Raw genomic sequence first — 27,058 nt, 5'->3', positions numbered from 1 at the left:
TTGAGCTCTTCCATGGCCTGAGGCCAATTTGTATTTTTTCCTTGGAGACATTGGACTTTGTTGTCTTCTTCTGGTTGTATGTTGTGATCTTCCTTGTCACCAAAGTAAGATTCTATAGTCTGTTTTTCCCCCTGCTTGCTCATATTCCCAACCCAATTGTTCAATTTTTGAACTCTTTGTTAAGTGAAGGGTGTACTGTCCCAAGGTTCAGAGGTTTTGTGCAGCTGTTTTCAGACATTTATGTCCAGGGACCTGTAGTTTTTCAGTTTTTCCAAGGTGGTATGATCAAAGGAGAGATGTTTACTCTTCTGGCCTGTGTTCTGGTCTGTGAGAAACCACAAGCACTCTTTTCTGCTTTGGGAATGTGAGGAGGATTCCCTCTCCATCACTGCCACAAGCTCTGCCACACTAATGCTCTTGCTTCAGGATCACCACCCAGGACTGCAGCTCAGATCCAAGCATGGACAAAGCAAGAGAATTCTGTCTCAGAGCCAATGTAGAGATCCCTGCAATCCCCCACTGATCAACTGCTTGATTCCCCCACTGTCTGTGGACCAAGAGCTTCAGAAGCAGCCACTACTGCTCCTGCAGCTACCACTGTGCTGGGGCTGAGGTTGGAGCTGGGTTGGATCATGCTCCTCTCTAACCCAAGTCCCACAGACCTTCCCTATTGATATTGGATGTTGTCTTTGGCATTTGTGAGTTGAGAAGTCTGGAAACTGTCACAGCTGACAGAGATTCAGTACCTTGAGTCCTGCTCCAGTCCTGTCTGCACAGGTACAGCCCATGCCTAAACTGTGTTCCTCTCCCAGCCCATTGTAATGACTCTTGACCTTCCAGGTTGTCTTGGTTTGGAAACTTATTTAAGTGTGTCATTTTGTGGCTTCTGCTGTTCTAGAATTTGTTTAGAGTCATTTTAACAGATATTTTGATGAGTTTGAGAGAGAAGGAAGTCCCTGCTTGTACTCTGCCATCTAGAGTCCACCTATCATTAGATATTTTAATGATGGAAGCATCTTTAAAAGAAAATTGAAGCAAAGGTAGGCAATGGAGGATAAATATAAAAATGTAACATGGTCCTTTAATTGTTGATAGTATTGTAACCATAGCATTAAAGCTAAGGCTGGTATAGAAGACTGAAAAAACAAAGAAGGGCAATGGAAAGTTATTTTGACAATACTGGGGGCAAGGAGGACAATTAAAAAAAGAAGAGGATCACTGCTTGGAGTGGATGAAGAATGTGGAAAAAATGGAACTGCTACAATTCTATTTCTCTTCTATTTTCTTTGTCAAGTAGAATGTCTTTGTACTTGAAATGGCCAATCTGGAATAGATACCAAGATATATTATATGATAGGAAGAGAATAGGTAACTGCCCTTAGTGGGTTCTGACACAGATTAACTACATACCAGGGTACCAAAGGAACTGGCAAGTATGATTTCTGAGCCACTGTAAACATCTTTGAAAGAGTGGAGACAGCTGGAAAAGAACCAAAAGAGTGGAAAATGGCAAATATTAGCCCTATTTTTTAAAAGTATCTGAAGAATATGGAATCAAAAGACTGCAGATCAATGAGTTTGACTGATTCTTGGGAAATCTCTAGCATATATTATTAAATGATTTATGAATATTTAGAAAAAAAGCAACAGTCACAGAGGGCCAGTAAACCTCTATCAAGAATATAACACTTAGCACAGTACTTAGTACAAATTAAGGACTACATAAAGGTTAACTGTTATTATAATGCCAAGCTAATCTTATTTCCTTTCTTGAGAGGATTACTACACTGATGGAGAGAATATCACATGTGTATTTTTCCTGCATTTGAGTCTAATATTTGACAAAGTTTCTGATGATATACTTGTGGACAAGATAACAACATTCAAGACAGACAATATCTTTATCTTGAGTGGACTAAAATTAAATGAAAAGTCAGATCCAAAGAGCTCTCTAAGTGTTTTGTGTGAATTCTGAAAGCTATCTCTAGTGGAGTGCCCTATTTATTTGTTTTTGGCCCTATTCTTTTTAACATTTTCCTTAGTCAGAGTGCTAAAAGTACAGAAGACATGTTTATCAAATGTTCAAATGGTCCAAAGCCAGAAAGGATATCTCATAATGCTGGACAACGGGCAGAATCTCAAAAGATCTTAACCAATTTGATTGGACTGAGTCGGATAAGAAGAAATTGAATAAGGATAAACTCTTACAATTGGATTTTTTTTAAAAATCATCTTCACAAGTACAAGATGAGGAAAGCATGACTAGACAGTTGGTCATCAAAAAAGACCTGAGGATGTTAGTGGAACACACGTTCAATATGAGTGAAGAACGTACTTTGGAAACAAGGGGGCAAAAACTAATGGAGACTTTGACAGCATTCAGAAAAGTATAGTGTTCAGGATGATAGGTGATAGTCCCATTATACACTGACCTGGTCACATCACCTATTTAATATTATATTCAGTTCTTAGCACTACATTTTAAAGGCCTAGATAAACTATAGATTGTCAAGAGGTGGGCAACCAGATTGTCGAAGAACCTAAAGATCATGCCATGCAAGAATAAGTTGGAAGAATTAAGGAACTGAGTCTGAAGAAGAAAAAATTAGAGGAGGGGGATAATCATTGTTTTAGTATCTGTAGGGCTACCACGTGGAAAAAGGTTCAACTAATTCTCCTTGACCCCAGAAGGAACAATGAGTGTAAACTGGAGCAACACAAGGGTAGTCCTGAAATAAGTAAATGTTTTCTAAACAATTAGAGTTAATAAGAGGTAAAATAAATTGCTTTTTTAAATAGTGAGTTCTCCATGACTAGAAGTATTCAAGTAGAGCCTATGTACATGTCATGTATGGTGTAGAGGAGACCTCTCAGGCACATGTTAAGCTAGTGGACTCTGTTGTTCCTTTCTAATCTAAAATCCTCTCATTTTGGATTTCACTGAGATAGCCTCATAATTTGTTAGTGATTAATGTTATCAGTTTATCAACTCAGTATTATCTGTAAGCAGAAGGGTGGGAAGGACCTCAGTTTCCATAAGGAATCTTTATATTTAGATCTTGCACAAGACATCCTTCATGACACCTTGGAGAAACATGAGTCTTTATTTAAACCCTCATTTGGTCGTTCTTCAAAGTTATCTCAGCATTTGAATTTATCAAGAAACTTTGTGTAAATTTAATGTGTGCATGAGATTATTTAATCAATAAATCAACTAAAATGTATTAAGTATCTACTATGTGCCAGGCTTTGTGGTAAGTATCGGGGATACCAAAACAAAAATGAAATAATTCCTGCCCCCAGGGAGCTTACATTCTATCAAGAAACATAACCTTTAGATATATAGATGGATGGATAGATGGATGGATGGATGGATGGATGGATGGATGGATGGATGGATGGATGGATGGATGGATGGATGGATGAATGGATGGATGGATGGATGGATGGATGGATGGATGTATGGATGGATGGATGGATGGTGTAAGGCCAAGCAAAGTAGGATCTTTTGCTGTTTTTGTTTTAATATTATGAAGAAGTATAATGCTTCTATTTGAATGTGATTAAAGAAGATCTTCCCCACCCATTGATGGGCCAGCCCATTGAGGGAAGCTTGATTAGGGGAGTTGATTTGTAGCAGGGTCCCAAGTACCTTTTGTTTTTTCTATTGAGGCACTGGGTCAGAGGGTCATGCCCTCTGGCTCTGAAAAGTATATAAATACTCTGAGGGTGAGGTTTTACTAAGATCCTCTGAGGCTTAGTTTTTGGAAGAAGCTGTGTGTACCAGATGAGACTCCAGGAAGCCACTAAGGAGCCCATCAGCTTTGAAAACCCAAATGTTGGTGCTTCTCTCTCTGGTAAAAATGTATGTATGTTAGCGGTCAAACAGTTTGAAAGCGCTGTGTGTTGATTTTTGATTTCTCTGAAATTTTGATTTTGATTTTTTCTGAAACCTGTGTTTGATTAAAGTTATTGTTAACCCCTCAAAAGTTGCATTTCTTTTTAGAGAAGCAGATCAAAGAACCTGTGGTAGCAGGTCCCCTGTGTATGTAAGTGCTTACTGTTACAGGTGGATAAATGGATGGATAGATGGATGGATGGATGGATGGATGGATGGATGGATGGATGGATGGACAGATAGTATACAGAAATAAAAATGGCAGATTCATGGGGAAGAGGGTACCAGCTAGGGAATCAAGAAAGGAAATAAGTAGATGATGTCATTTGAGTAAACTTTTGAAGGGATTCTGAGAAGCAGAAATTAAGTGGAGTGAATTCTGGCAGAGGGTATAATGATGTAAAGGTACAGAGAAGGAAAATGGAGTGCCATGTGTGGAAGAGCAAGAAGGACAGTTTGGCAGAACCATAGAGTGTCAAAAGGGGAGGAACAAATGAGAAGATAGGAAAGGTAATTGGATCCAGATGGTAAAGGGATCATATAACTATAGAATTCTAAATCTAAAGCTGGAAAGGACTTCCAAGGCTATATTGTCCAATCTCCTCCTTTTGCAGATTAAGAAACTGAGGCTCAAGAAGGCTTAGTGACTTATCTTAGGTCATCCAGATAATAAAGAATTATAATTTGAATCCAGATCCTCTGACTTCCGGAGCAGTGTGCTTTCTATCATGTCACTAAAAGCTAAGCAGACATGTCTAGTGTTTTGTTTTGTTTTGTTTTGTTTTGAGATAATCATTGGAATTTATTGAGTTGAGAAATCATATGGTCAGCTGTACACTTTGGGAGACTCACTTTGGCAGCTGAGTAAAGGATGAGTCAAAGATAAAAATGAGGAAGGTGTTTCAGATGAATGCATCATGAAAGCCTGACCTAAAGTAGTAACTGCATGGAAGAGAAGGGAATTTATTCTGGAACTTTTATTGGGTTAGAAATTATACAATTTATCAGCTGACTTGGATATCTGGCATAAAGGAGGATGGGGAGTCAAGGATAATATCAAAGATGCACACAAGGGTCACTAGAAGAATGTTGGTAACCTCATCAGATTCTTTTGGGAGGAAAGATAATGGGTTTTACTTTGGACATATTGAGTTTGATATAGATATAGGATATATTCATTTTGACATATTCCAAATGCAGTTGGAGATGAATGACTGTCATGACTCACAGTTTAAGAAGCTCTGAAGGAACTGTGAGTGAAAAAAGTTTAAGAAGCCCTGATCTAGAGATTAGCCACAGAAAGCTAACCAGTATGATGGAGGTCCCTAAGTTCATATCACATGAGGATCAGTTTAAGAAGTTAAATATGTTTAACCTGGAGAAGAAAAGATGGAGGTGGGAAAGGGAAAGATAAGACATGACAGGTGTCTTCAAGTATTTGAAGGACTATCATGTATAACAACAACTGGCAGAAGACTGGCCACAAATTCCCACAGGATTGGTAGGTTTTCCCAGTTCACAAAGAGAAGAAACTAACTTAAGATCCACAATAACTATGAAGATACTTGGAGAAATAATGCTTTTTTTACCTACTTATGATTCTCCTTCCATTTTCATTATAAATGCTTTAGGGGTGCTGCATCTTTACTGAGATTCACATGAAACTTTCAGGAGACGGTTTCACTTACCTTGCTTTTTGCTGACATAGAATCTGTAATTTACAATCTTCCTCCAAAGGTTTAACCTGAGTTTGTATTCTAAAGTATCTTTGCTCTTTGTTGCTGTGTCTGACAAGACAATTGCTGACAAGCAAATTAAATGTCTTCTGGCTAAGGTAGTTTCTGGATTATTTTGTTCTCTTTGTGGTGGCTATTTTATATAAAATCGTTGCAGCAAATTTTCATAAGTGAAGTAATATCTTTGCTTTTGTCCATTTCCTCTTCCCATTTGGGAGAGGTATCATTTGGGAGAGGTGACTCATTTGAATAATACGGATTGAAACTGTCACAGTTGTACTTCCATGAAGTCTTCCTCTGATGCCTCCTCATTATGTGGAAATGATTTTGGGTTCTCAAACACTATGCCAGGAAAGCATAATTTTTGTCTATTTATACCATAATAGAAAGTCCCAGAGTTTGTTCCCAGTGACTGTCTGTACCTTCTCTTTGAAGATCAGTTTAACTAAATATAGAGAGACTCGTCATCAGAGATCAGTCATTAAGTATTCATTACAACTTATGAAACAAATAAAAAAATCAATGACTCCCCAGTCTTGTGTAGCTCTCTTCTGTTTCTGCAATGGTAAAATGGAATGGTAGAAAAAGGGGGCAGAGAGTGCTAAGAATCATATGGTTTGGAGACTGTTTGTAGATAGTTAATACATGCAGTGGTATTCTTTGTTCAATGATCAATGAGTTCGATGATAAACTTTCCTACTTCCACCTTTGGTGTCAAGTTCTCAGTGTGTCTTGAGTTATTTACTTTAATTTATACCACTACCACCACCACCCTTTTTTTCTACCTGTAGTGGGTTTGAAAATTCAAGTAAGGTTAATGTTTAAAATGTTTTCTACCCAGTCATAAGTCTTGCTAGAGTTACTTGTAAAAATCACTTTAACTCAGTTCAATAAATATTAATAAATGTTTGTCATTTGTAAGGTTGAATGTATAATACAACTTATACATATCAAAATTTAAATTCTTATGACAAATAAAACCAGGAGGCAAGAGAAAACTGCAGCTAAATAGATGCCTCATGGGCTTTCCTTAAAGGGAAAAATAAAACATTTGGTTCCTTGGTAGCTTCAAAGGGAACAAGCAAAAAGCAAATATTATTCTCATTCTGAAATGATCAAGATAGCAAAAAGACCAATATGAATCTCATCTTAGCTCATGCAGCAATATCTGTGACACAGGATGAAGAAGTAGGGAAATTCTAAGGGAAAAAAAACTAATAAGGTTCTCCAAACCAAGTCAGCATATTTTTAAATATTCATTGACATCAATGCAAAAGGTGTCAGAGTAGAAGACAACTTGGAAAATATGTTTCACGTTTGAGAAATGAAAGAGGTCAAAGGCTTATAGACTTATGCCTATATAGTATTCATTTCAGGCCAGGCCAGACTCATGCCAATCTGGTACTTCAGATTTGGAATTGGCATTTATAGATCAACTAACTGTTAACAAAGGGTTTACTAAATGATAGCACGGAAGGTGATTGTGTTCATCCTTAGTTGCCAAAGAAGACCATGCCATCACAGAGATGATGACATGACTTGCATTTGACTTTGTTTTGAGTGAGGGAGGACTGTGCGGGTCACCAGCCTCACTTCTCCTCCAGAACCATCTGAATCCAGTGACCAGACATTCATCAGGATGACTGGAGATAACCCAGGATGAGGCAATTGGGGTTAAGTGACTTGACCAAGGTCACACAGCTAGTGAGTGTCAAGTGTCTGAGGTGAGATTTGAATTCAGGTCCTCCTGAGTCCTGCACTGGTGATCTATCCACTGTACCACCTAGCTGCCCCCTGATAGCATGGAAAGGACTTTCAGTAAGGATACAGGATTGACTCAATTGAACCCAATTATTCAGCCTCTTTGTTGATCATGGTAGCATAGCAACAAGTCTAAGAGAGATCCTCCTGAGCTGGATTTTTGTTCTTAGGACACCAGGAAACAATGCCACCAGTCCAATCCTTAGCCACCTGAGTTAATTTAGTCCCAAGGTCAGTTTAATACTTTTCAGGGAAAAACAACTAATATTTCTCCTGCCACATCAGGAAAATATATTTACAACATTATAGAATTCATTAGTTTTAACTCTCTGAAAATGATGAACGATCAATTGCTTAAGATAGTCTTCCTTTCAAATGAAGATGACTTTTGAGTTTCCTTCAAACACTAAGATTCTATGATTCCATAACCTAAAACAATTTATTTTAATCATTTTTGCATTGAAATAAATATTTAAAATAGCATATACTCCTTTGCCGTATTTAAAACACAAAGAGGAACCTGTGAAAACTCAGGATCATCAATAATTTTGAACATTCTGCTACATTGAAATGTAGCAACACACTCAACGTCTATTGAGGTGCATGGATCTGCATTCTCCCATGTTAAGTGATCCCATACTCCTGTACTTGTGAAATTTTTGTTTTCTCTTTTTTTTAAACTTTCCTACCTCCACCTTTGGTGTCAAGTTCTCAGTGGGTCTTGAGTTATTTACTTTAATTTATACCACTACCACCACCACCCTTTTTGCTACCTGTTGTGGGTTTGAAAATTCAAGTAAGATTAATTTTTAAAATGTCTTCTACTCAGTCATAAGTCTTGCTAGAGTTACTCGTAAAAATCACTTTAACTCAGTTCAATAAATATTAATAAATGTTTGTCATTTGTAAGGTTGAATGTTGAACTTTAAATAAATGAAATCAAAATAAAGGCCAGAAGGAGACAGGTAAGTACTGGGCATAAATTTTAGTACATGGACTTTAAACACCCTCTTTAGCTGCTCCAAAGCCTTTTTTACATCCCTTGTCATTATATGTTTTGTTTCAGCTTCATAAAGATTTTCAGACAGATGTGATCCAAATAAATATTATTTTAGAATAATTTCTTATTTTATAGTTTCTGTCTCTCCCCCAACAACCTATAACTTTTTCCTTCCTTTTTATTATCTCCTGCTCATCTTTCTTGTTTCTCCTATTTCCCTGACATTCTGTCACATGAAAATACCTATTATTCTTTCTTTTTTCATTCACCACTTCCTCCTCTCCTTATACATAATCTTTCCTTTCAAAATTTTAATCAAAATACTTGAATTTGCAGGTAGAGATAATATACCCAAATAGAGACAGGAGGAAAAAAGACAAAAGAGGATGGTGGCTTTCTGGTGACATACCTGTTGGTTTCATTAATTAATAGTTGTATTTGATTTAATTAATTTGGTCCCCTAGAAACGTGAGTCAAAGAACTTTAAATGAAACATTAAGGTTTGGGACATGTGACTGTAATGGAACTGATTCAGGGGATTACCATGAGTCTTTTACACAAAATTCCTGTAAAAGGAGGTGTCTGACATCTGCTTTGGTATAAGTAACACATAATTAATGAACATTCTTCCATCCATCTTTTTGTCATATTGGGAATTTCATATTGGGGGGGGGGGGGTTCTACTAGACTGGTCATTTTAGAAACATGTTTTTGTAAGAATTTGTAGATTTTCTGCAACTGTCGACCAATTTTTAACCTTATGCTGACTAGATATAATAAAGATTTTTCTTACAATCATTGCTTATCTTTTTGGTATTATATTCATGTATTCTTGTATCAGTATTATATAAACTGATGTCTACATTCCACTTTCAGGAACAGGATAGTTGCAAACCTCGATTCTTGCAGCTTTTACTCAAGGTAAGGCATTTTTCCTTACTTGTTTGATATTTAACTCCAGAAAGTATTTTCCTAGAAAACCATAAAATATGTATGGTATATTTTATACCTATATGTGACAGTGTTGGGGGAATATGATAATTTTGGTGTTATAAATCTATACAGTTAAAAAACTCAGAAAGGAATATGGTATCACCAGCATATGCTACCAACTCTTAATTACTCTTGAGTACCCCTTCAGGGAAAGTTTATTATATTTATTGCTATTTATTAACCCGGAACGGATGTTCTCCTTATCGTTGAATAAGTAACTCCATGCCTCTCTGCCCTCAGTGGTCAGGGAGGAAAATTTGGTACAACTCAGTTATATCACTGCTTCCATATCCCCTAACACACAGGTCTGCCATCAAGTCAATTAATCAACAAGCATGTATTAAATTTCTACTATGTGCCAGGCACTGTGCTAAAAGTTGGGGACAGAAAGAAGGCAAAAAAAAAGAAAAAGAAATAGTCCCTATTCTCAGAGTACTCACAGTCTAATGGTAGAGACAGACTGGAAACAACAATGTATAAAGAAGATGCATACAGAATTAAATAGACATAATTAAAAGAGGGAAGTCCCAAAGATTGAAAAGGATCAGGAAATGCTCCCGGTCAGTCAACAAATATTAAGTACCTACTGTGTGCCAGGAACTGGCCCCTCTTTTCAAGGAACTCATGGTCGAATGAGGGAACAACATGGAAACAACTAAGTATAAAGAAGATATAGACAGGATAAATTGGAGATAATCAAAAGTGGAAAGGCATTAGCATTAAGAGAAATTGGAAATGGGATCTTGTAGAAGGTATGTTTTTAGTTAGAATCTGAAGGAAGCCAGGAGGCAGAGACAAGAAGGAAGAGTGTATCAGGAATGGGGGACAGCCAGTGAAAGTCAGAAGATGAAGTGTCTTGTGTGAAGAAAAGCAAGGTGACCAATGACAATGGACCTCAGGGTATATGGGGGTGAGAGCCAAAAAGGATAATATGCTAGACTGGGGAGAGATTTGAAGCAGGGAAACCAACCAGGGGGTTATTACAGTAGTCCAGGTATGAAAGGATAAGGATTTGTGCCAGGATGATGGCAGTGTCAGAGGAAAGAAGGAAATGTCTCTTAAAGATGTTCACAGAGCCATAGCTATATAAGTCACCTGTAGAATCTGTGGTCAAGAAACACAAAAGGTACTTACAAATATCCTTTTTTTAAAGATGAATTCAATGGTAGAGGGAGGGAGGGTAGAGAACTTAAGGAGACACTTCAAGTTTTAAGACAAAGTCCTATGGAGAGATAGATAGACCCTGGGATACCTGCCTTTAAGAAGGAAACAGAGACTTGGGGTGCTGAGTCATATAAGCACCCTGGAACACTCTGTAGAGCTGGGTAGAGCTAGTCTGGGCAAGAGCTTATATGGTAAGTTATTGTTTAATTATTCTTGCGGTTAGGTGTTAAGCTTAATTGTTTCTATCTGTTGAAAAAGTATAAGAGCTGTTAACATCACCTACTCCCCCATATTTCAGTGCCCTGGAATAAAGCCCCAGCCAATATGTTATTGGCTCTAATTTCTATGGTCTGCTTCAATGATATCAGACTCAAATAGATACAGATTCTAGTGGGTTGCATATTGACTTAGAAAACTACAAATTAACAATATTTGTGTCGTGTTGTATTTTTATTTATTGTACCTATTTTATTGTATTTATTTATTTAAACATTTCCAAGGGCAGCTAGGTAGCACAGTGAATAGAGCACCAGCCCTGGAGTCAGGAGGACCTGAGTTCAAATTCAACCTCAGACATTTGACACTTACTAAATGTGTGACCTTAGGCAAGTCACTTAACCCCAACTGCCTTGCCTTCCTACCTCAAAAAAAGAAACATTTCTCAATTGCATTTTAATCTGATTCAGGTTTTACTTTGGGAAGTCTGCAGAATTTAATATCTCTGGTGTACCAAAGTAGACCTGCCAGTCTTGGTCAGGGTGGCCAAAATCATCAATTTTTACATAATCTTCGTTTCCTGCCATTTCTGAAGCAGCATTGATTGGATTCTGATTTTTCATAATAGAAAATGTTGTGTTAGGAATACTGCTAATCAAGGTTTTGGGAAGGAGGTCTCTAGGAGAGTACCCCAAATATCTGGTTTGTTCATGCGCTTTTTCAAAACCATTTTTTAATGGCTTAAATAGGGGATAAATGAAATGCCTAGCTCCTATTTGGAGATGACAGAAATCTGGTATAAACACAACTGACCATTGTCACGATAGGCTAGAAGACTGGGTAAAACTAATAAGATGAAGTATAATAGAGATAAATGTAGAATCTTACACTTAGGTTCAAAGAATGAGCCCCACAAGTTCAAGATAGAAAAAGCTAAATAGATAACAGTTTGTCTGAAGAAAATGTGGGAGAGTTAATGAACTGCAAACTCAGTACAAGTTGACAGTGTGATATGACAGCCAAGAAAGAAAGAAAATGTTTTCTTAACCTGCATTAAGAAATGTACAGGACTAAGGAAGTGATAGAGGAAGGGAACCAGGTTGGATATGAGCTTTTAGATAATACAGTATGATAACTGGTGAGAAAAGCTAGGGATGACTAGCCTAGAAAAAAAAAGACTTAGAGGAGACCTAAAAGTTACCTTCAAGTATTGTATATGATTGTTCACAAGGAACAAGAATTCAACTTGTTATCCTAGATCCCAAAGGGCCTAAAGTGATGGGTGAAAATTTCAAGAACTTTCTCTTTCTTCTTTTTATCTTTCTTTCTCTCTTCTTTTATTTCTTTTTTTTTTTTTTAGACAGGATCTTCTCATCTTACCCACATTGGAAGTACCGCAGCTACTCACAGGCACAGCCCCATTTCTGAGCTTTAACTGGCTTCATTTTTCTGACAAGATAGTTTGCCTAAGTGAATACTTCTAACAGATTTATTCCCAAAATGGAATTGTTTGCCTTGAGAGACAGTAGATTCCTCTTAAGTGGAGGTCTTCAAGCAAATGCCATGCAAATACTTGTCTGGTATGCTGTAAAGGCTTTCCTTGTTCAGATATAGATTGGACTCAATGTCATCCAGAGTCCTTTACAATTCTTAGATTCTTCAGTTCAGGGGATGGCTTTATACATTATAAGGTTGTATTGTTTATTCTATTGTGGTAGAAGTTAGACAACCAAGTAGGTCAATTAAAGGTTTATTAGATAAGTTGTTTCCAGGCTATTTTGATAATCTAAACCACAAACACTTCTCTTTTTCTGTGAAGCCATGTTAACCCATATGATTCCATTTACAAACAATACTGCCCTTTATGAAGCAAGCAAAACATCAGAACAAATAGTGGCAACCCGTAGAGAGTTAACTCTTCTAGAGTTAGGTTCATTATTATGACAAAGAACCCCAAGATATAAGCTTGCCAGCTTAGTAAGAGCCTTTTTTTCCATTTCAGTGTATTAAGCATAGTATACTTGAATGTGAGAAGTGATTCAGCCAAGGTGTTGGAGAAAAATCAGGTGATCCAGTGACCTTTGTGGCCAGAAGGTCAGGAGTGATTCACATTTTTTAAAAGTCCAAATGAAGGTGAATAAATTATAGTTCAATTAGAAAGTAAAACATTAAACTAAACCTCCTATTTCATGGCAGAAAGCTCTAAAACCATCAAGGCAATCCTAAGTCACTGAGAAAATAAGTTTATACTCTCTGGAGAATATGTTTTCCTAGGTGAAAACTGAGAGGTGGTCAGTAACAAATACACTAAATATCAACCAGTGATAGATTTTGGAATTTACTTTTCAGAAAGTCCAAAAAGGAGGTTATCAGCCTGAGACAATTTCCAATAAAAAGATCACAAGGTAAGTCCATTTTATAGCCTTAGCAATAGCTCTGAATTCGTTCCAGATGTGATCAAAAATATCTTCTGTTGTTTTATTCCCCTTTATCTTCTACATTTTGTTGTTGCTGTTTGGTCGTTTTCAGTCATGTGACTCTTTGTGACCCATTTGGGGTTTTCTTGGAAGACATACTGGAGTGGTTCGCCATTCATTTCTCCAACTCATTTTACAGAGGAAAAACTGAGGCAAATTGGACTAAGTGACTTGCCCAGAGTTATAAAGCTAGTAAGTGTCTAAGGCTAAATTTGAACTCAGGAAGAAGAATCTTCCTGACTTCAAGCCCAACACTCCATCCACTGCTCCACTTAGCTGCCCTATCTTATATGTTATTATTATTATTATATTATGTGCATAATATATAAGTATATGTTTTATAGGAATGTGATTACAGGAAATTTTCTCTAATACACCCTCAAAATTTAGGTTAGGACCCAGTCTACTAGTCTCTGGTGGCAACTAATTTGAGAAGATTGAATTACCTATTTTTCCGACATGAAACTGACCTCTGTCTTTTGGGAAGCATACTTTAAAAAGTTAGAATGATTTTTCAATGGATATTTACAATCCTTTATAGTTTGGAAAGTTTCCTTAAGTTAGAAGGAAGAATATAGAAAACCCATAGAGCTGAGCAGGCAAATTTTCCAAATGACAGTGGTTTGCTTTTGGTTTGTCTCTCTATAAAGTCTTTTCCTTTTCATTCAGGGTCTGAACCTACCGTGCTTGCCAAATGGTAACAATCTACTTTAATCAATTCTCTTGTTGCCACCCAAGACAACATTCTATGATTCTGTAATAGAACCCATTATTATCTTTACATTGATGGGAATTTGTATAAAATGCCAGAGCTGTTTGTGGTGCATATAAACTAGGTTTTATTACTACAAACAGAACAGAATGTCCCCTCACTGAAAAAGTACATGTTTTCTGTGGCAGGAATCTAATTTCATGAGTTCGCTAGCTTCTCGCTACATAATAGAATGACATAATGTGACACAAAAGTCAGAGTTCAGATACAGCTCAAAAATATTTTCTCTAAAATAGGATAGTTGATAGCAAAAGTTAACTCCTTAGCACTAGGTGACTTCATCATTGGGTGTAAGGAGCACTTTGAGGTGGATATATTCATTTGCCTCACATTTGTGTCTGTGTCGTTCCTTGTAGAGATGACATTACATACATCTTTGTAGGTTAAGTATTATGCCTATATTTTTTAAATCTTCTACAATGAGGAGAAGCATGGTGTTTCAGTGCTTTTGTACTCTGGACATCCAGTCAAGTTCTGCCAAATGGTACCCATTACTTATGTGACCATGTGCAAGTCATTTAACCTCTCAGTGCCCCAGGCTCTCACACTACTACAATATCTTCTGTACCTGAGGCAGCTAGTAGATAGAGGACTAGGCCTGAACTTAGGAAAACATGAATTCAGAGTCAGCCTCAGACATTTCCTGGTTTTGTGACTCTGGGCAAATCACTTAACCTCTGTCTGCCTGTCTCCTCAACTGTAAAATGGAGAAAATAACATCCCTTACCACTCAGGGGTCTTGTGAGGATTAAGTGAGATAATGTTTATAAAATGCTAAGCACGTTGTCTGACACTTGCTAGGTACTTAATGCCTATTTCTTTCCCACATTTTATGAGTTTCAATATTTGGTGACAAATTAATATAATTTTGTTCAAATAATATCTAGAAGGGGCCTAAGATCATCTAGTGACTATTTGATCTACTTTATATCATGTGGACACTTAGAAAAAGCCAATATGTTTGTGTGCACGATATTGACTGGATGAATGAAAATCATTTATCGTGTTTACTATATGCCAAACACTGTACTAAGAACTGGGAATATAAATTTAAAAGCAAAGACAGTCCCTGCCTTAACAGAATATATATTTTAATAGATTAGACAATATGTGTAGGATAACCTTGGCCGAAGAGTGATATTTTACAGTGAAAATTTAAAGGACTGGGGAGTGAAGACATAAGGGGGTAGTAGACTAGCGCACCATTTTAGAAGTAATGACAGAGCTGATTTGGCATGCCAAATGCCTTGGCATTGACTTATGGCACTATGAGAAGAAATACAAGGAGTGAAATGAACTAAGGTTGGACCCCAGAACTAGATATAGTAGGTGACTATGAGACGTTCAGGAAGTCCAGGAAGCAAAATGTGTCTACATAGACAGACACATACACACATCATATTATTATGTGTAATTTATATTTATGACTATAAATATTATACACTTAGATATATAATACCTATAATAACCCATATTATACATAATCTGTGTATAGCTACATAGTTCACTTCCTGGATCTCTAACCAGCTGCCATGCTGTGTGGTGCAGAAACCAAATCCCAAGGACTTACCTTTTTTTACATGAGAACTCCTGCCTTGAGGTCTCTAGTCGCTTCCATAATTCAGCCATGACTTACTTTGCTCCCTGGATTACTTCTCACCTCCTACTATCACACTGGGCACACCAAATTAACACTGTTGTAATGTTTAGAAATGGTATACAAATCACTCCCTTATGACTCCATTCACCATCCCTGTAAACTACATATAGAAACACACACGTATACATACATGTACTGTGTATACATGTAACATGCACCCATATACATGTGCTTTATATATACATATATGCATATTTATGTGTATGTATGCAAGGTATCTAGGGAGCAAAAAAATTATATATGAACACATATATGCCTGTATATTGCATTATTTCTAAACACAAACATTGCATACAAAATTTTACATTTATGTATTTTATATATTCATATATAATTTACATATTGTATTTTATGTTTCTAGTCTATTATAGTTATAATGTAATATATAAATATGATAAATATTTACATTGTTTATAAATATATATTACATAATTATATTAAATAAATAAAAAATAGGCCCCTCCTAGATAAACTGAGAACAAAATTATGTTAACTTTCTCCCATTAAGTGAAACATATAGAAAGAAAAAGAAGACTAAAGATAGAATTTATTTGATTACATAGCAGTCCTTTGCCTGCCCATTAACGTTGCAAGTCTTTGGGACAGACATTCTACTCTCCTCTAATTGTGTTGCAAACATCTCGACATTCTTAGTTTGATTGAATTTCTGCTGTCCTTCAAGATAAAGTTCTATCCAAAAGATTTGAACTGTTTCTGATCTTAAGTCTAGCTACAGAGAATACATTTTGAACCCAAGAAACAAAATCACCCAGGAGAAGAACCTCCCGCTGGCAGGAACTCACTCTGCATTTTAAAGTGGCCCAATCATCACATTATCCAACTCCAGTCATGGAACACAATGTTGCAAAAGCATCATTAGTCAAATTCCATTATTGAAATGTCATTATAGCCCAAATTCCCATTTAATGAAAAGATTTATAAGTGCTGGCTAATGGCCAGCTTGCTTTAAACATACTTTGCACCAGAATCTATATATAATAATAAATAATTTGTCTAGTCCCTTAGCCTTTGCTGTAAAGAGAATCGGACCTGTAACTATTGTTATACCACTTCTCTGACTATATGTGCTTGATAACAGACTAAGATCCTGGACTCTAAACCATTAATTTCCTGCTTCATGAATTATTCAAGTATTGTGTTTTTGCCAGTCTCTTTCCCAACATAGAAGCACAAGCCTCAAGAAAAGAATGGAGCCAATTGTACATTTCATTAAATGAAAGGCATTCTGTTCTGGGTTCCCTCTTCTCCTCCCTTATTCGTGTGCTTGGCTTCTGGTTTCCAGTAAACGTTTATTAATATTAGCAGTTCCCCTTCCTGCAAGTCAAACAGTATTAAGAAACAAGCTTACTTATCAGGATAGGTCATCCTCGTTGAAGTAATGACAATGTCACCCAGGGGAAACCAAAGTGACAAAGTTCCACTATATTCACTATATTTGCTAGCATCTTCTAAAAGTCTCTGGACATAGTATTAGGGTTTTCCAAAAGTTCATAACTATTGTAAAGGACTCCCACTGATATATTCGAGAAAGGAAATAGCTTCTTCAGTCAGGTCTCAGATTCCTAGTATTTGAAGTTACAGGAACCAGGACTTTTTTTGGATGCCTTTTCTTTTCTAGAACATGGCTACTTTTCTGAATATTATGGATATCTGGGAACATGAACATAAGAAAAAGAGCTCTCAAGCGTGACAGTCACCTGAACTATGATCTGTCTTCTAGGATGAATTAAGGAATTAATTCTTTTTAAAAATTCCTTTTAATTTTAAAAAATTTAAAAACTTTTTTAAAATACCCATTCATAAAAGGAGACTGTTGGCATTCCTAGTAATGAAGGTCAAATGAGTTAGGAATTCTACCTCCTAACCCACCTAAACTAAGAAAGACAGCAATTTCACACCACCATCTACTTTAGAATACAGCTACCTTTACTAACTAGAAAGTCTTTTCTGGATTTCCTACACAAGAAGTTCCCTCAACACGCTGGGTTAACCCCCTGTGTTGAACTCTGGGTAATACCTAAGACTTACCTCCAAGCTATCTTTCCTGAATGATTTGGTATTTCTTACCCGTTAATCTATTCATTCTAGCCTAAATAGTCTACTTAATATTCTCCACACAAAATATTTTATCTGTAGTTTCCATGCCTTTTCTTAGACTGTTTTTCATGCCTAGAACATACTTCCTCATTGACTCTGGTCCTGTCTTTTACTATCAGTAAATTACCTAACTTGCGTGGACTTCTGTTTCCTCATCTTTAAAACGAAAAGACTAGATTGGATGATTTCTAAGGTATCTTCTGCATCTACATTTAAGATTCTCTCATCTGAGCAGAGGAATGACCTGACCCCATCTATGCTTAAGGAACTTTACTCTGATAGCAGCATTAAGGATGTATTGGAGAGGAAAGTGTAAATAAATGGGAAGACCTGTTAAGAGGCTGATAATAACTGAAGGCTGATAGAAATGTTGGAGTGAATTATTAACCAAACAAGGAGGGAGAAGCAATTACAAAAGGAAAAAAATGGACAATTTTGATTGTGTGACATTGAAAAGCTTTTGCATGAACAAAATCAATACATCTAAAAATAAGGACAATGGTAAACTGGGTTAAAAAAAACTTTATACCAAATATATCTGATAAGGATATAATATCTAAACTGTATAGATAATTGATAGAAATCTAGAAGGCCAGAAGTCACCACCTTCCCCCACTCCTCAGTAGAGACAGGATTGCCGAATTTAATACTTCAGGGGCTGTCATTTGAAACAGAGGAGACTTCCATTGTATTGCTTTAGAGAACACAAGTGTTGACAGTGAGTGGAAGTCACAGGAAGATAGATTTTAGCTCCCTATAAAGAGTAATTTTCTACCAATTAGAGCAGATAAACATCTATGTTTTGAAGTAGGGGCCTCCCCCCTTCATTAGAAGAACCTTGTTAGGGATGTTATAGCAACAATTTTTATCTTGGGGGTTGGATGAAGTGACTCCTAAAGTTACTTCTCCTCTAGGAGAATGAAAATTTAATTCAATGTAACTAAGACTTATTGTGTGCCTACTAAGTGCAAAACATTTTGTGAGGTCCAAAAAGTTCCAAATGTGACCCTGCAGCAGCAGGAAAAATCCTGTTCACTGGGAGTGTTATTTTTCCAGCTCCTATACTCTGCAGCTGTTCTTTTCGAGGAAGCAGGAAAAAATCTCCTCTCCTTTGCCTCCCAAACACAGCCCATTTTGTTATTTACACCAACAACAAACAATTCTTTGTTTGCTCCACTCTGAAAGAACACAGTAAAATATCTCCACATTTCCCAGGAGGGGCATTGCTATGCATGTTTTCCAAGGCTGAAAGTAGCTTCCCAGAATCCTCTGTAAATATCTTCAAGATGTGAATGTGGTGTTTTGCAAGAGCTGATCTTTTACTATGTGTTAGATTTCTGGCTCTGATACAGCCAGTAGAAATACTCTTCTCTAAGAAACCATGGAAGTAGGTTTTCAAAGGGTGCCATCTTCTGGTCTGATTTTTTTAAAGCCAACTCCAGTGCTGAGTTTGCTTCTACTAGTAAATTTAGCTTTTCCTTAAACCTAAAACAACCATTAAAAATAGCAATAACCAAATTCTGCTACTTCCTGGAAGCCACTCAGGTGGCTGGGAGATATCTCAGTCTATCTCAGACCTCTAATTTAGCAGGTATAGTCTTGAAATGCATCCTAGCTATGGAACTATGTAAAAGTTCAACATTTATTTCCTGGAAGGGCAGTTTTTAGAAGTCCTTCTTTCTTCATAGCACTGAAATGATGAAATGAGAACTGATAACTTCCCCCTCCAAGAAATGCTCTGCTGTCAGCTTCATTTGACATACATAAACCAAGAGATTTTTAGTCCTCGGAACACAGTCACAGTTAATTTACTCCTAAGATGTGCAGTTTTCTCCACCTCAAAATTCCTTTTAATATTTCTATAATGTTTTTAGCATTGTACAAATTATATTTATAAAATAAGGCAACCTTCTCCAGAAAAAGGTTCTTAACCTGGGGTCCTAGGACCCCTAAGAGGCATATGAATAGATTTCAACAGGTCCATAAACTTGGATGGGAAAAATTATTTACATCTTTGTTTTCACTGACTTTTGATTTTCTCTGTAATCTCATGTATTTTGTTTTATGCATTTAAAATATTCTCTGTCCAACTGCCCAAGTGGTCTGGGGGAAAAAAAAGATTACAAAGCTCTTTCTAGGTGCTGGTTGTATTCTAAGATTCCATTCCCATAATTCTTATAGCTACCACTAGGAGGGCAGCTGTGGCTGCTGGAATAGCTTAGACTCAATAAGTGAGTTCACTGTGGCTAGTTTCAAAGAGCTAAGAAGCTCCACACGTGAATATGTTTCATCTATCAAAAAATAATCAAAATAGCAGCATGACTCAGTTATCTCCTTTCTGTGACATTAGTTCGAGGGCATCCATGAACTCATCAATATGAGCACTTTATTCACTGAAACGGATGAAAATTCCTCCTAACCTTCTCATGCTATATGATTTTTACTCCTATGTTTTGGCAAATACTCCGAAGAGAAGCTTACCCTATGTGCTAAAGGTCTTCCTCTTAATTCTTTTAATAGTTAGGCAATGCCAGATTAGCAAAAAGTTGTTCAACTAGTAGTATTAGTAATGATAATAATAGTTGGTTGGTTGTTGTCCTTCGTTCCAGAAGAGAACTAAAATGATATCACCATGATAAAGTGAAGTGTCAATGTGTACGACTGGGGCTGATCAGACCAATAGAATCTCGGAATGCTCTACCACAGATTGGGCACAAATAACCCATGTGCACATGTGGGGTGTTTACTTCAAATTTGTGCATCCTATGTTTCCTTTGCGCTGTTTCAGTTCTGCTTTGCTCTTATTGCACACCACGTGGGCACGCCATGCTGAGTGGTCCTGTGCCAGCGTCTCCCATGTCCCACAAGCAAATCCAAACTTCTTGAAAGAAACCTTGAGAGTGTGCTTATGTTGCTTCTTCAGGCCCCATGCTAGTTCTCCTTTAAATAGTCTTTTTGGCAAGTGTACATTTTGCATGCAAGCAACGTGGCCAGCCCACCGGAGTTGTGCTCTCTGAAGCACAGTTTGAATACTTGGCAGTTTAGTTCGAGCAAGAACCTCAGTGCCTGGTACCTTATCCTGTCAGGTGATCTTCAGAATCTTCCTAACAGAGTTCAAATGGAAACGATTCAATTTCCTTGCATGGCACTGGTAGACTGTCCATGTTTCTCAGGCATACAAGAATGAGGTCAGAACAATGACTCTATAGACCTTCAGTTTGGTAGTCAGTCTAATAACTCTTCTCTTCCAAATTTCCTTTGGAGCTTCCCAAATGCTAATCTAGCTCTGGCAACGTGTGCATCAACCTCATTATCAGTGTATACATTCCTGGAAAGCACACTACCAAGGTAAGTGAACTTATTCACAGCACTCAAAACTTCTCCATTTGTTGTAACCAGCAGTGGTAGTTGATGGAGCACCTGTGTTCTCTAGGTGTTAGTTATTAGGTCAAAATTAGCACAGGCGGCAGAATTGATCCATACTTTGTTGCATCTCAGCTTTAGAGGCTGCATTGAGCACACAATCATCTGCAAACAGAAAATCATGCACCAACACTCCCTCCACTTGAGTCTTGGCTTGTATGATAGTTGACTTTGATGTCATGTTCATACTCATTGAAAGCATTTGTCAACATGGCTGAAAACATCATGCTAAAAAGCATGGGAGCAAGCACACAGCCCTATTTCACTCCTTTGGTGACTGGGAAGGCACAAGAGCATTGTCCACTATCCAGAACTCAGGCAAACATGCCATCATGAAATTGACTTACAGTACTGATGTTCTCTGGGGAACCAAATTTTGACATAATTTTCCATAAGCTCTCATGACTAACAGTGTCATAGGCCTTGGACGGATCTACAAACGTTGTGTATAGACCTCTCTGTTCTGCCCCTGGCATTTCTCCAAGAGTTGTTGGGCAGCAAACATCATATTGACTATTCCTTGGCCCTTTCTGAAGCCACACTGGCTCTCAGGTGGATGACCATCTTCCAAGTGAAGGGTCAGCCTATTAAGGAGGACTCTAGGAAAAATCTTGCCAGCAGTGACAAAGAGGGAGACTCCCCTGTGATTGTCACAGGACAATCTATTCCCTTTACCTTTATGGAGATGGACAATAGAGGCATCCTTGAACTCCTGGGGGATAGCCTTATCTTAAAACCTTCAACCCATCATCCATGGGAGGTTTGGTGGAGGACATGAGAAGACCTATGACAATGATTTCATGTAGCCTGAGACCACTGCAATAGTGATGAAGGCTTTACAGGAACTGTGAAACATTGGCCATATGTGCTCTGGTGATGCCACTGGTTGGAATAGCATCTTAGTCAGTATGATGCAACTATTTCTATAAGTTAAAGAAGCACGGTGACACAGACTTCCATGTTGATCCTACTCTACATTATCACGATGATTATCTTGACAGAGCATAGCAGAATGACTGATTCTGCCCTGTGTTCTGGTACAAAAAAAAAACAGTAAAGATATATTGGAACAAATCAGAAATACTAACTCCCCACCTGCTAGAAAAGCTGCAGTAAAGATGGTCCTGACCACTAAGGCAGGCAAAGTACAGGTGTACATGAAACAGGTCTGTACTACATTCTAGCAAAATTGGAAACAGATTTTCCTGTTATAGGCAGGGTTCCCTATTTTGTTAGTCACCCCCAGTTTCAAGTCACATAACAATATATAGATGACCAAGGCAATAATTATACTCCTAAGCCTGTATCAGATGCACCAAGAGATGAAATGGATGAGCTACTAAAAATTGAAAAGAACCTGAAATAATTGAAACTCAATGCAAATGTCAGGAATTATACCTACTAACAAAATGGAGGGCAAAAGAAGGACCATTTAATGATTTTGAAAAGGAAATGGGAATATTGCTTGAGACCAGGAAAGATGGTGGAGCAGGAAGAAACAGCACCACCCAGCTGCTTCCATAGCTATTCCAGCAAAGACCTAAGAACCCTCCCATCCCCCTAGCCCCAGATTGAGTAGCAGTTAGGAAATCTAAAGAGAAAGCACAATGGGACAATTTTTCCAACCAAAGGTCATGAATTTAGCCTACGGGCAATCAAAATAGTATATGTGGAACAAGGAATGGCTTGGAGTACTTTTTGCTCTGAAAAGGGTTTTAGATTGCAGTTTCAGACCACATACAGGCCAACAGCACTTTGTCTCATACTAGAGTTGGATCATGAGTTCTTTCTCTGGGCTAAGACTAAGGATAAGTCTGCTACTTTGTCATACTGACCTCAGAGAAAATTCTTCAGTGAGCTTTTGAATCTCCTTTTCCATTTGGCTAATTCTGCTTTTGAAAGCATTATTCTCCTCATTGGCTTTTTGAACCTCTTTTGCCAATTGAGTTAGCCTGTTTTTCAAGGTGTTATTTTCTTCAGCATTTTTTTGGGTCTCCTTTAGCAAGGTGTTTACTTGTTTTTCATGCTTTGCTTGCATGTCTCTCATTTGTCTTCCCAGTTTTTCCTCCACCTCTCTAACTTGATTTTCAAAATCTTTTTTGAAGTCTTCCATGGCCTGAGCCCATTGGGTGGGCTGGGATACAGAAGCCTTCTGTGTCTTTCCCTGATGGTAAACATTGTTCTTTCTCATCAGAAAGGAAGGGAGGAAATACTTGTTCACCAAGAAAGTAACCTTCTATAGTCTTATTTTTTTTCCCTTTTCTGGGCATTTTCCCAGCCAGTGACTTGACTTCTGAATATTCTCTCCACACCCACTTCACCTCCAGATCCCCCCAGCCAGCACTTGGGGTCTGAGATTCAAATGCTGCTTCCTAGCCTCAAGGCTTCGGTGGGGGCGGGGCTGCTATTCAGTGTGAGATCAAGTTCAAGTGCTCAGGTGGGGGCAGGGCTGCCACACAGGATCAGTTCCCTCAGGGGGTTTATGCAGAGACCTTCAACAATGAATCCAGGCTCCTGCCTGCTTGGGGAGTCCTGGTCTGCTGCCGCCTTTGCTGCTGCCTCCCGAGGGGGCCTGAGTTATATGAGCACCCCATTCCCCTCTCAGCAAGCCTAGAAGACCCTCTCACCAACCTTTGGGGCCCTTGGGTGGAGGGACCCAAGCGGCTGCTGGAGATTCCATCCCTGAAGCCTGCTTGGATCTGCTCCTCCTGGCGCTGCGTGGCCAAGGCAGTGCTGGGCTCGGCTCTGGGTCCGCAGCATGAAGGACCTTTTGCGAGAGGTTTTCAGGGCTCTCTGGAACAGAAATCTCATCTGCTCCGTTGTTCTGTGGCTTCTGCTGCTCCAGAATTTGTTGGGAGTTCTTTTTTACAGATATTTTATGGGCTGTGGGTTCGGAGCTAGTGTATGTGTGTCTTTCTACTCGGCCATCTTGGCTCTGCCCCTCAGAGAAAATTCTAATTTAGTCCTTGGGCTCAGGCTAAGAGTAGACTAGAAAAGTTGTTTCCCTGAATCTATATAGTCCTTCAACTAACTGATAGGGGATGAAGCCAACCAATGTCTACTGAAGCTCCACCCAGAGACATGTCTACAGTTGTGTTGTCTAGATCCAAACCTGTACCTGGAGCCTAAACTTCAAGGAAAATAATCTGTACCCTAGATAAGACTACTTAGGGCTTTAGTGCTTAAAGTTTGTAGCTCTCTGGTCCAAGCTGCCCATTCAGTCTTTGAAAAATACAGTGTTCAATAACCAGAAAAAGCAGAAGCAAGAAGCAAAAGAATACGAATCAGTACCAAACACAATCTGATATGTGTCCAGAAGTGAATAAACACAAAACCCAATCTGAGCAGTAAGGCTGAAGAATGAGTAAACAAACCAAAAAAGGGATTCACACAAAATAAAGTTGTTATGATGCCAAGGCCACTTGAAGACATAAACATAAAAAAGGAGAATAACGCATAGATAGACAGACAGATAGATACATAGATAGAGTTAGATGTATATATTTGTATATGTAATACACGTATATATAAACAAAGTCTCAAAAACATAACTTGATCATAAGACCAATTAGAATTTATAAAAGAAATGAAGCAAGACTTTTCTTTTAAATGGGTTTAAACTGATATTATATGTGGAATGAGAGTGCTATTGGAAAGAATTAGAAAAGACTGAGTACAATAGAGGAAAGATGCGGAAGGAGAATACGCAGGTTGGCACAAGAGGTACAAAACCTTTCCAAAGTAATAAATTCCTTAAAAATTAGAATGGATTAGACAGAAATGAACAACTCCATGATATAACAAACATATCAAAATGAAGTCAAAAGACTGAAAAATAGAAGAAAATTACAAATCTCTTTTAAGTTTATTTTTAATATTTTGTTTTCCCCAATTACATTTAAAAGGAATTTTTAATATTCAATTTAAAAAATTTTGAGTTACAAATTTTTTCCCTCCTTCCCTGTTCTCTCCCTCATTGAGAAGGTAAGCAATTTTATATGTGCTCTACATGTGCAGCCATGCTAAATATATTCCATATTAGTCATGTTGTGAAAGAAAGCACAGAGAAGGAAGGAAGGAAGGAAGGAAGGAAGGAAGGAAGGAAGGAAGGAAGGAAGGAAGGAAGGAAGGAAGGAAGGAAGGAAGGAAGGAAGGAAGGAAGGAAGGAAGGGAGGAAGGGAGGGAGGGAGGAAGGGAGGAAGGGAGGGAGGGAGGGAGGAAGGGAGGAAGGGAGGAGAGGAGGTAGGGAAGGTAGGAAGGAATAAGGAAGGAGGGAGGGAAGGATGGAGAAAAGGAAGAGGGAGAAAGGGAAGGAGGGAAGGAAGTAAAGAAGGAGGTAAGAGAGGAGGGAAGGAGGTAGGGAAAGTAGGAAGGAAGGAGGGAAGGAAGGAGGGAGGGAAGGAAGTAAAGAAGGAAGGAAGGGAAGAGGGAAAGAGGGAGGGAAGGAGGAAGGAAGGAAAGAGGGTAGAAAGAAAGAGAGGAAGGAAGAAAGGAAGCAAGCAAGGAAGGAAAAGTTTTTAACTTTTCACTTGAACAGAACCCAGTAATTCTTTCCTTGGAAGTGGACAGCATTTTTCATCATAAGTCCTCCAGAATTATCTTGAATCATTGTATTGCTGAGAATAGCAAGTCATTCACAGTTGACCACTATACAATATTGTTGTTGCTGTGTACAATGGTCTCCTGGCTCTGCTCACCTCACTTGGTATCAGTTCATGTAAATCTTTCCAGGTTTATCTGATAGTATGCTGCTCATCATTTCTTATAGCACAATAGTATTCCATCACAATCATATATCACAACTTGTTCAACCATTCCCCAATTGAAGGACATCATTTTAATTGCCAGTTCTTTGCCACAACTAAAAGAGCTGCTACAAATATTTTTGTACATGTAGGTTCCTTTCCTTTTTGTTTCATATCTATTTGGGATACAGACTTAGTAGTAGTTTTGTTAGATCAAAAGGTTTTATAGCCCTTTGAGCATAGTTCCAAATTGTTCTCCAAAATGGTTTAATCAGTTCACAACTCCACCAATAGCACATTAGTGCCCCAATCCTCTCACAGCTTCCCAATATTTGTCATTTTCCTTTTTTTCTCATATGATAGGTGGCATATTGATTCATATAACTAAAGATAGTTTTGATTACTTCATCAGAAAACTTCCCACGCTTTGACTATCAATTAGGAAATGACTTATTTTTATAAATTTCAACTCAGTTCTCTAAATATTTGAAAATGAAGGCATTAATGAGAAAGACATGCTATAAAATTTTTCTACTTGTTTATACCTTGGTCTCTCTCTCTCTCTGTCTATCTGTCTGTCTCTCTCTGTTTCTGTCTCTGTCTCTGTCTCTCTGTCTCTGTCTGTCTCTGTCTCTGTCTCTGTCTCTGTCTCTGTCTCTCTCTCTCTCTCTCTCTCTCTCTCTCTCTCTCTCTCTCTCTCTCTCTCACCCTGTCCAGCCCAAAAATATTTTGCTTTTCTGACTACTGCCTCCATGCCCTTCTTTCTATTAGCCCTACCACTGCCTTCCCTTATGGCCTCTCCCTACTACTTTCCTGTATGGTAACATAGATTTTCATATCCAATTGAGTATGTATGTTATTGCCTCTTTTACCCAGTTCCAATGAGGAGAAGGTTCAAGTGCTCTCCTCCCCCTTTCCTCCATCTTCTTCTCTATTGCAAAAGTTCTTCCTTGTGTGCCACTTTTACATGAGATAATTTACACCCATTCTACCTCTCCCTTTGCTCATCTCCCAGTGTATTCCTCTTTCTCACCCTTTCATTTCATTTTTTATATGCCCTCAATTTATATGCCTGCTAACTGCTCTAATAATGAT

General features: G+C 38.0%; 1 protein-coding gene across 13 annotated transcripts in view; it reads left to right on the top strand.

Moving 5' to 3' along the window:
• The window catches only part of LOC140528056 (cilia- and flagella-associated protein 337-like), a 165,045-nt gene that overhangs the window by 8,881 nt on the left and 129,106 nt on the right, over nt 1–27,058 (top strand). For 12 of the 13 annotated variants that reach the window (XM_072645514.1, XM_072645515.1, XM_072645511.1 and 9 more), the window contains exons 2-3: nt 9,272–9,316; nt 13,118–13,173. In XM_072645514.1, the coding sequence (XP_072501615.1) occupies nt 9,272–9,316; nt 13,118–13,173 (101 nt within the window). Of the gene's footprint in view, nt 1–9,271; nt 9,317–12,685; nt 12,902–13,117; nt 13,174–27,058 lie in introns of those variants that run through there. The other variant, XM_072645513.1, reaches the window with a different exon arrangement.

The sequence above is a fragment of the Notamacropus eugenii genome, chromosome 2 (genome assembly GCF_028372415.1).
Source record: "Notamacropus eugenii isolate mMacEug1 chromosome 2, mMacEug1.pri_v2, whole genome shotgun sequence".
In the NCBI taxonomy this organism is placed as follows: domain Eukaryota; kingdom Metazoa; phylum Chordata; class Mammalia; order Diprotodontia; family Macropodidae; genus Notamacropus; species Notamacropus eugenii.
The sequence above is the reverse complement of the archived record's forward strand: the minus strand, read 5'-3'. Positions and strand labels throughout refer to the sequence as shown.